The sequence below is a fragment of the Daucus carota genome, chromosome 3 (genome assembly GCF_001625215.2).
Source record: "Daucus carota subsp. sativus chromosome 3, DH1 v3.0, whole genome shotgun sequence".
Taxonomy (NCBI): Eukaryota; Viridiplantae; Streptophyta; class Magnoliopsida; order Apiales; family Apiaceae; genus Daucus; species Daucus carota.
The window spans coordinates 21,651,148-21,662,488 of NC_030383.2; the positions used below are offsets into that span (position 1 = coordinate 21,651,148).

At 39.8% G+C, this 11,341-nt stretch overlaps 1 protein-coding gene across 1 annotated transcript; it reads left to right on the forward strand.

Annotated features, from left to right (window-relative positions):
* The first annotated feature begins 8,451 nt into the window (after positions 1 to 8,451).
* Positions 8,452 to 9,696, forward strand: LOC135151418 (uncharacterized). Its single transcript, XM_064089865.1, has one exon. The coding sequence runs from the start codon at positions 8,452 to 8,454 to the stop codon at positions 9,694 to 9,696; it is 1,245 nt and encodes a 414-aa protein (XP_063945935.1).
* The last annotated feature ends 1,645 nt before the right edge of the window (positions 9,697 to 11,341 follow it).

Here is an 11,341-nt window from a genome sequence, read left to right on the forward strand (position 1 = left end):
ATCTATCGTGATTACACAGGGTGATAAAAATAGTTCAAGTCTACCACAAATTATGTTTCATTCACATAATCCTATGTTTACATGGCATAGTTCTAAATTCAATCATCCACTCTCGCTTCAGAAAGAATTAACAAACAACTTAGAAGTTAGCTACGCTCCTAAGAAGAATAAGCACGGCTCATGCAAAGAAATCAACGTACGTCGCAAGATCAAGTAATTAATATTCGTTACTAGACTACATCGATAAATCCATTAGAACCCCATGAAGGCGGTTAGTTCATAATCGAACTAATCGACATCATGGGTTCCAATGAAAGCATTATAAAGAAAAGACAAGAATTGAATGGAATAAAAATGCTTGAATTAATAATAGTAAGGATCACACGTTACAGATTTGATGTTCACGATCTCGCTCGAAACTGTCACTTCCTCGCGAAGAACGATCCAATACCACTGATAATGTGCTTTGACTACAAGAAAACTAACTATTTTTCGATATTCTAACTACTTGGAGGCTAGGGTTTTACACATGAGAATTTAAAATGCATTGACCAAGTCAACCGGGCCTCGACCGCTGCGAAAATCCATCAGAAAAGCTGTAAAAATCGGCCCGGGGAAGTTCTGCTGGGCGCGGCCGCGCTAAACTAGCGCAGGCGCGCTAGTTGCAGCAGACTGTAGCGCGGGCGCGCTAACAAGTAGCGCGGGCGCGCTACTGTCTGTCTTGGCAGCTCCGTTTCTTCGTTTCTCGCTCGTTCTCGCGTGCATGTCCTTCCTCTCTTCTAGTACCACCTCCGTAGGTGATCACGGTTGCATTTAGCATATGCAACAAGCCCTTTAAACCCCTAGATAGCTCTAGTGGACGAGTGTGTTCTCGTGAGGGTTTGTAGAAGATATACCCACAAAATCCCAAGTCGCGATGAATCCATAATTCTCTATTCTTGCAAATAATGCACCAAAACCAACCTAAAATGATAGAAAATCACTTCATCACCTCAACTCGTGACCTGCACAGAAAAACACTAAAAACACATCAAAAGACACTAAACACTTAAGTACAACCAACCAATTTAAGTGGAAATGAAGGCCTATAAGTGTGTATAAATACCACTTATCACACCCCCAAACTTAAACTGATGCTTGTCCTCAAGCGTCAACGACACTATACAATAATACAATGCAATGCATGAATGCAACTACGTGATGAATGAGTAAACTATGAAGTAATTGCCTTGCCAATTATAATACCTCAGATTGTGCTAATGTTCTCGAAATTCATCTCTCTCGCTACTAAGTCAATTACCCTTCTATTTACAAGTGTGGAGTGCCAATGTGTGCAAGCATGCTCTTTTATTGAGACAAGACAAAAACTACTACTCCCACAGAATCCCAATCAAGAATCGTAAAGGTTTAAAACTAACACCCCGTCACTCAAGTCCAACTAAAGGCAAGGTCCCAAAGAATATCCACACCCTTCTATTTTATTACCTATATATTTTTTTTTTCTATTGGTGATTAATTGCTTGGTCTAAGGTCAGAGCGCTTCGCAGTGTAAATGCGTTACGAACACCACAAGACTTCACACACCAATTATTCACTCTATTCTAGTGGTTTATTTAACCGTGCAATGGTTGAGATCCCTAAGGATTTATGCACTAATACCCATGTAGCGAGCGTTGGGTCAACAATCCCAAACCACGAAGGGCTTTAGGTTGTTAGGCACAAAGTCCCCTCAGACTTAATTACTCGAGTACTAATGAGCTCAACCTAGTTAATTCTACCACTTATTTTTCTAGTGAATTTATTTACTACTATTTTTTTTTCTTTTTTTTTAGAAAGGCATATCTACCCCTCAGTTCCCCCAAACTTAAGATTTACAGACCTAAGCTGAAGGGTGTTCAATTCAATCCTAGAATTCATGGAATTTCGTCTAAATCCTATCTCAAGAACATATGTGAATTACAATTTCCAACACAAGCAATTTCCAAGTACTAACCTAGCATTGCAATTGAAACTACTAATCAAGAACTACGCACATAATTCATCATAGGCAATTAACTTGGCTTAACTTCATAATTCATGCAAATGCTTGTGATACTAACTACGTGAACATGAGAAAAATATGATAATTCATGCAAATGCTTGTGCTTGTGATAATTCATGCCAATATAGAAAACATGAGAAAAATAAAATAAACATGAACTACATGAACTAATTAACACATGCAATAAAATATAATATATGCTCTTCCTTAGATTACCACCCCCAAACTTAAAATTTTCAATGTCCCCATTGAAAGTGATAAAAAGGCTAGAGCACCCACATACCTACTCGGTGTCCGAGTCCTCCCCCTCCTCTGCAGGAGGTGAATCAGGTGGAGGATACTGCATCCCCGCTCCGAATACTGGCCACTGAACTGTGACCCTCTGTGCCTGGAAAGCACTACCTAGAGCCTGTGTCAAATCAAACGCAAACCTCTGGTGGATGTCATGCATGGTGTCCATCCGTCTCGCTAATCGGCGATAATGAACATCTCCCATCGGTTCGGAGCTCCTCTCCGTCTGAGAAGTACCAGCTCCAGAAGCTCTAGGCTGCTCCCTCCTAACAAATGCTGGACGTCCCCCTGGCATCTCATCATATAAGTACCCGAGGCCTCGAGGGTGGGGAACTCCTCCATCCCACTCTGTCATCCGACTGATCGCCGAATGATCAATAGGTGTCGCCGGCAACTGTAATTGCTCGTTGGCCGGCCAACGAACACCACTCGATCGACAGAGCTTCGTAACAATTGTGCCATATGGAATGGCACCAGTGGTTCCTCCCCGTAAGAACCTCAGCATCCCCTGATGAATAACATGTCCCAGATCAATATACTTGCCCGAGACAATCCCAAAGAGCAAAATAGCTCTATCCACTGTCACCTCATGCCCATGTGAAGATGGCATGATGTTAGCACAGATGAAGGCATTCCACGCCTTCGCATACCGGTTCAAAGCGGCTGCAGGAAAAGAAACATGTGCCGGCAAAGGAGGTGCAGTCATCTTCCAATGCGTGTCCGGTACACACATGTCATACACCAACCGCTCAAGATCGATCGGATCATCATCAAACCGGCGTTTGGCACGCCCGATCCTCTCCACAACCCAATCTTCTTCATTACGGCGCTTGGCACGCCCCCCAATAACTCTACGGATCGCCTCCGCACTATAATCAACACGGATTCCCCGCACCACTGTGAATCCATCGCGATTCTCCTTGGCATTAGCATAAAACTCTCGAATAATAGCCAAGGGAACCGCCTCCGGAGCCTCGCAAAAAGACTCCCAACCCCGTTCTTGAATCATGTTCAAGAGCTCACCATCTTCCGCCGTGGGTAAGAATCCTCTCTCCTTAACTATCGACTTATTCATAAGCCGTTGAAATTCGGTTCGTGCACCATCGGAAGTGAACTCAACCTCACCCATCGAGGAAGAATCGCTAGATGTAGGGGCTTGGGTGCTCGGTCCTTGTGATCTTCGGGCTCTTTTGGGTGCCATTGGTAGAGATTTAGAGTTGCAAGAGGTTTATGTGTAGTGGGTTTGAGAGATTGGATGAAGGTTGTGTGTATGTATGTGTATATATAATTAGGGTTTAGAGAATTATAATGGGATTTGGAGATGGGTTTTGTGTTTATATAAGGATTGGAGAGCTGAGTTAGGGTTTTATGGGATGTATTTCGGGCTAGGCATGCAAAATTAGGATTGTGGGCTTTTAAAAACGAAAAGAAAATATTTTTAGGAGAAAAATCGCCTGACTCGGCAGTCAGTAGCGCGGCCGCGCTAAGTGTAGCGCGGGCGCGCTGTGCAACTTAGCGCGGGCGCGCTGGACACTAGCGCGGGCGCGCTAGTGTCTGACACCGGAGGCTGATTTTTCTCGATTTTTGTGTTTTTGAGGTTTACAATGGTACAATGTGGTTCCAATGCGTGGGTTGCCTCCCACGGAGCGCTTGTTTAACGTCGTTAGCTCGACGTGAAGTCCAGAATTAATCCGATTCTGATGAAGTATCCTGTGGAGGATACCTCGTTCCATACCCAAACGAATCCCAAGTAACATCAACATCTAATGCCAAGAATGCTTCAGCAAGAGAGTCCGTTAATATATCAGCAAAGCGACCAATTCGTTCTTCCACCGCATCAATACGCCGGATTATCCTTCGGTACTGTACTTCATTCAATGTTGAATCAGCAGGTGATTGAATTACAGATCGGCTACTCGCACTGCTAGAAAGTAGAGGACAAGTGTCTCCACATGCATTAGGAATTGAGTTTGAGTGAGCTCTAATTCTGTGCCAATTAGTCATCTGAATTTCCTGAGTGACTTCGACCGCTTCTTCATTCTCTGATTCTTCTTCTTTTGGGATTTTCCACTTTAGGTCTCTGTGCTCAGCAGCAGCCAGGTTCTCTATCAGTTCGTAAGCATCCTCGAAGCTTTTGCTCCACAAGTTTCCTCCAGCTGCCACGCCTAACTCTGCTCTACATTGATCATTAAGACCCCTGTAGAAATAATGAATTGCCATTCCAGGAGGCATGCCATCTTCATTGAGATTTTCGAGAATCTTCTTGAATCGGTCCCAAGCTAGACAAAGATATTCTCCCGAGAATTGAGAGAATTTACCTTCAGTGTTTTTGATAGCTGATACTTTGATTAGAGGATAAAACCTTGTACAGAATATTTTCTCCAACTTGTTCCAGCTATTCGTAGTGCTTGCCGAGAGAGAGATAAACCACGATCGTGCTACATCATGTAGCGTGAATGGAAAGAGTCTCAGCTTCACCAGATCCTTAGGTCCGATATTGAAATCCAATGCAATAATGAAGTCCTCAAAATTCCTTAGATGCAGGTTTGGGTCCTCAAGAACAGACCCTCCAAATCGGATAGTATCCTGCAGCCTAAGAATGATTGATGGCTTGATTCGAATACCACTGGCTGATATCGCTGGCTCAATCGTGTCAGCCTGATTATCATTGATATTCAAACGAGAAAGTTCCTGTGACGCCTCATCAACTGTTGTCCTTGCATATTCCATTGTTTCCAAATTAGAGAAAGAAGAAGAAGATGAATCAATTGCTTCCTTACGAGCTTTATAACGTGTTTGCATAAACGCGATCCAAGTATCTGAAATAAAGAAAAGAAGAAAAGTGAGAAGAGAATAGAATCCTAGTCAGTGAATTTTAATGCACACTGATGACAAGTACATAAACTAATTAATTAACACCGAGTCCCCGGCAGCGGCGCCAAAAACTTGTTCGGTGAAATCTACACGCAAGCGCACGTGATCACAAGTAATATATTAAGTTCGATCCCACAGAGACTGGTGAATTAAGAATACGCACCTATGCAACAATGTATGACCAATTATCACTGCTAAGACAATTAACAAGGATTGGTTTCTTTTATACTAATAACTAAAATTACTAATCAAATTCAGAATAGGAAAACACATGGGATTCTAATTTCATTATCGAATTCATCTAGAATTGAAATTACTGATTAACATGCGACTGTTGATCTTAATCAGACAACACGAAAATAATACATGCCAACTCTCGTTGCACACATATCATACCAATCAAAATCCGCAATTAAGATAGAAATCTCATGGACACCAACAAAGCTCAGACCCTATATCTCTATAGCGGTAGTGTAAGCAGAGAGGTTTAATAGCAAGTCATCTATCGTGATTACACAGGGTGATAAAAATAGTTCAAGTCTACCACAAATTATGTTTCATTCACATAATCCTATGTTTACATGGCATAGTTCTAAATTCAATCATCCACTCTCGCTTCAGAAAGAATTAACAAACAACTTAGAAGTTAGCTACGCTCCTAAGAAGAATAAGCACGGCTCATGCAAAGAAATCAACGTACGTCGCAAGATCAAGTAATTAATATTCGTTACTAGACTACATCGATAAATCCATTAGAACCCCATGAAGGCGGTTAGTTCATAATCGAACTAATCGACATCATGGGTTCCAATGAAAGCATTATAAAGAAAAGACAAGAATTGAATGGAATAAAAATGCTTGAATTAATAATAATAAGGATCACACGTTACAGATTTGATGTTCACGATCTCGCTCGAAACTGTCACTTCCTCGCGAAGAACGATCCAATACCACTGATAATGTGCTTTGACTACAAGAAAACTAACTATTTTTCGATATTCTAACTACTTGGAGGCTAGGGTTTTACACATGAGAATTTAAAATGCATTGACCAAGTCAACCGGGCCTCGACCGCTGCGAAAATCCATCAGAAAAGCTGTAAAAATCGGCCCGGGGAAGTTCTGCTGGGCGCGGCCGCGCTAAACTAGCGCAGGCGCGCTAGTTGCAGCAGACTGTAGCGCGGGCGCGCTAACAAGTAGCGCGGGCGCGCTACTGTCTGTCTTGGCAGCTCCGTTTCTTCGTTTCTCGCTCGTTCTCGCGTGCATGTCCTTCCTCTCTTCTAGTACCACTTCCGTAGGTGATCACGGTTGCATTTAGCATATGCAACAAGCCCTTTAAACCCCTAGATAGCTCTAGTGGACGAGTGTGTTCTCGTGAGGGTTTGTAGAAGATATACCCACAAAATCCCAAGTCGCGATGAATCCACAATTCTCTATTCTTGCAAATAATGCACCAAAACCAACCTAAAATGATAGAAAATCACTTCATCACCTCAACTCGTGACCTGCACAGAAAAACACTAAAAACACATCAAAAGACACTAAACACTTAAGTACAACCAACCAATTTAAGTGGAAATGAAGGCCTATAAGTGTGTATAAATACCACTTATCATGTGTTTTCATTTTTAGCATGCAAATTTCTAAAATAAGCAGACATAGTATTGAAAGCACAAATACAGTTATCAACACCACAACATTTATGACATGCATTAAAAACAAGAGCAATAGGCATATCAGTCATAGTAGTAGGAACATCAATAGATTCTACTCTATCCTTGTTAAGAGATTTAAAGTTCTCAATAGAATGACATCTATTATCTCTGTTCTTATTATTCACAAAGTTATTAGGCTTGTTGAATTTAGTTCTCTCAGAGTTGACACCTAAACCAGCTTTAGGCAACCTAACATTGCCTCTCACTTTAATTGGTTTCGGTGATGTCAGGATCTCATCTCTATTCTCATTACTCTCTTTCATTTTAAGGTCTTCCTGTTTGAGTTGATATCTAATGACAACATGAGTTTCTAACAGAGGTTCAGCTTCTGAAGATTTAAACAATGGTTGAGGAGAATCTTTCAAAACAAAAGGAATTCCTCTCTCCTCAGCACTCTTCTTAAAGGGAGTAATGTTACTAGCCTTACCTACAGATTTGTTATAGTCAAAACCTATTCCAACAGTTCTCTTGATCTCTTGTTTTTCATTAAGTTCTTTGACTATTGTGGAGGCATCCTTAAAGGCCTTACATTTCACTTTCTCTTCGTCTAGCTGAAGTCTTAAAGCAATCTCACCTTTCTCTAGAACTCTGACTTTAACACATTGTAATCCTAAATCCATAGTCAGTTGTTCAATTTTAGGTTTTAATACTTTCATCTCATTCATCTTGTAAGCATGAATATCTAAGACTAACACATTAATTTTAAGATTGGCAGCTTTCATCTTTTTAATAGCATCATCTCTTTCTAGTCCTAATTGCATAAAAAGTTTAGGGCATGTAGGATCTACCTGAAAGCTTCCAGCAGGAGAAGGTGAAGATGATCCAGCATTAGCCATGAGAGCAACATTCCCTATCTGCTCTTCTTCATCACTGTCTGTATCATCCCAGCTTTTCCCTTCTGCTAGATAAGACTTGCTCTTAAAGCTTTGACTTCCAGAAGTACCCTGATGCTTTCTCACTAATTGTTACATATTTGATGATGTCACAGGTATCTAACTTGTTTAGTGTGCAGAAATGAAGATCAGAGTTTAGCCAGAGATCAGAGTTTGACGACTGCCAGCTGGATCAGAGTTTAGCGATGATCAGAGTTTGCAGGCGGCTGATTTCTAGGAGAAGATCTGGATAAACAAGGAAGATAAAGATCAAGGAAGATTGTGCAGATCAGGTTAGCAGAAGGATAGCTACTGATTAGATTATTTTAGGAAGCAGATAATTATATATCAATCAGTAAATATCATGTAACTGTGTATATAAACACAGCTTAGGGTTTACTCTAGAAGAGTTGAATATCGAGCATATTATTCTTGTAACCCAGCAGCTCTTAGTGATCAATTATAAATCACTAAGAGAGTATTTGTAAGCTACTGTGTTTTGTGTGAATAAGAGTTTAGTTAATTTATTCTCTTATTCGTGTGTTTTGTCTTGATTGTGTTCACTATATACAATAATATAGTGAATTTATTCGGCCTAACAAGTGGTATCAGAGCGAGGTTTGTTGATATACCTACAGTGAGATCTTAGTCACACAATCATGTCTGAAAATTCACAAACTTCAAACAGTAGATATGAGTCAATTAGGGTTCCGATCCTCAGGGCATCTGAGTATCCTGTCTGGAAAATGAAAATGGTTATGTTTCTGGAGGCCACAGATCCAGTATACTTGGTTAAGATTTATGATGGTCCACACATGCCAACCAAGCTCTCTGTTGCAGTTGGAGATGAACCTCAGAAGATGATTCCCAAAGAAAAGAAGGACTATACTCCTGAAGACATCTCATCAATCAGCAAAGATGCAAAAGTAAAGCACTTACTGCATAGTCCTCTGGACAATGTTATGTCCAACAGGGTGATTGGATGCAAAACTGCAAAAGAAATATGGGATGCTTTGGAAATCAGATGTCAAGGAACCAAAGCCATCAAGAAAAACAGAAGGACCATACTCACTCAAGAATATGAACATTTTGACTCAAAGTCTAGTGAATCATTGACAGATCTATATGACAGATTTGTTAAGCTGTTGAATGACTTATCCCTGGTGGATAAAGAGTATGATCTAGAGGATTCAAATCTCAAATTTTTACTAGCTCTCCCTGAAAAATGGGATTTGAAAGTTACCACTATAAGAGACAATCATGATCTTGAAGAGATGTCTCTTGATGATATCTTTGGAAGACTAAAAACCTATGAACTTGAGATGGAACAGAGGAATAAAAGACATGGAGGGAAACCTAAGCCTGTTGCTCTAAAAGTTCAAGGAGAAGCTGCTGTGAAGAACAAAGGGAAAACACATGTCACAAAGACTGACACTGAGTCATCAAACTCTGATGATGACTTAGACTTTGATGTTCTCTCAGACTCTGAGGACAGTGATACTGAGATGATGCAGTTGGCAGCTTTGATGGTTAAAAGCTTCAAGAAGATGGCTTACAAGAATTTCAATAAGGGAAAGAAATATTCAAGGAAGGACAGAAACTCTGACAAGAAAGGCTTCAAAAAGAATGAAGTCAAGAAAGAAAAATCTGGAAAAGCTGATAAGTCCAAGTATACATGCTTCAACTTTGGTGAAAAGGGTCATTTTGCAACTGAGTGCAAAAAAGCCAAGAATGAAAAAGGACAAGCGTTTATCACCAAGAAAGGAAGCTGGGCAGACTCATCAGACTCTGAGGAAGAAGTCAACTATGCTTTTATGGCAAACACTGATAACAGCTCTGAGGCTGGTGAAACTAAGGTACCTCATTCTACTCTTGCCTTTAACACTGAAGATATAAATGAGTAAAGATTATTCCTTAAAAGCTTGCATATCAGTTATAGAGATCAGACTTTAGAAAATGAGAGATTGAAATCTAAAGTCTTAGATGTTAAGAAAAGGAATGATTATCTTGAGAAAGAACTAGTTCAGATGTTGGAAGTTCAGAAAGAAAGAGATGACTCTGTTTCATTAAGAATGCATTGTTAAATAAAAATGCTTCTCTTGAATCAGAACTTGCTAAGGAAAAAGAGATAATAAGAACATGGACTAAGTCAGGAAAAACCACTTAGAATATCTTAGGAAGTGGAAATTGGAAGAAAGGATTAGGATACACAGATAAAAATGAAGCTGAGTTATTAAAACAAGAGACTATTAAAATTGAAAGACCTAAGGTTGCACCAGTTAGATTTGTTGCAGAATCAGAAATTCATAACAAGTCAAAAACTGATAAACCTAAACAGGTTAACATAGGCTTAATGACTCAGAAACAGCTTATGCATAAGATCAAGGAAGTCAAGCAAGAAAACAGGATTAAGGAACCTAGGAAAAACAGATATGGAAAAATAGGTATAAACAAAAGCAATAACTACATGCCTATTTCAAATGCTCCTAAGAAAACTTGTCATAACTGTGGAAATCCTAACCATCTTGCTTCTTTTTGCAGGAAGAATAAGGACATTAATACTATGTCTCCCAAATCAGAAGTTAAGACTAGGACGGTTAGATTTAGATCAGAAAATCCTTGTTTTCATTGTGGTAGGTTGTGGCATTCCATTCACACTTGTAAGGAATACCATAGCTTATATTATGATTATTATGAATTGAAACCTTCCTTGAAGAAAAAGATTGATTCCCCAAGTTAAAATTCTGTTAAAAAGTCTGGACAGTGGATGCTCAGGACATATGACAGGAAATAAAGCCCTGCTATCAGAATTTGTGGAGAATGCTGGCCTAAATGTTTCTTATGGAGATGGCAACATAGGGAAAACCTTGGGATATGACAACATCAATCTTGGAAATGTCATCATTCAATCTGTAGCTCTGGTCTCAGGACTTAAGCACAATTTGCTCAGCATAAGTCAAATCTGTGACAGAGGATATCATGTCAACTTCTTTGAAGAACACTGTGAAGTGGTTAGCAAAAGCACCGGGAAGGTTGTTCTGAAGGGATACAGACATGGAAATATCTATGAAGCCAAGCTTTCTTTAAACTCTGATAACTATACAATTTGTTTAATGGGCAGAGCTAGTGTTGAAGATAGGTGGAATTGGCACAAGAAACTCTCTCACTTGAACTTCAACAACATAAATGAATTAGTGAAGAAAGATCTTGTAAGAGGACTGCCCGAATCAGTATTTACACCAGATGGCCTCTGTGATTCTTGTCAAAAAGCAAAACAGAGGAAATCCTCATTCAAAAGTAAAACTGAGTCCTCAATTCTTGAGCCTTATCATCTGCTACATGTTGATCTATTTGGACCAGTAAATATCATGTCCATTGCAAAGATATGATATAATCTGGTCATTGTTGATGAATATACAAGATATATATGGGTATACTTTCTATACAGCAAGGATGCGACATCTTCTCTTCTGATTGAACATATCAAGCAACTGGATAAAATTTCTAAAGATGCAGTAAAGATCATCAGGAGTGATAATGGCACTGAGT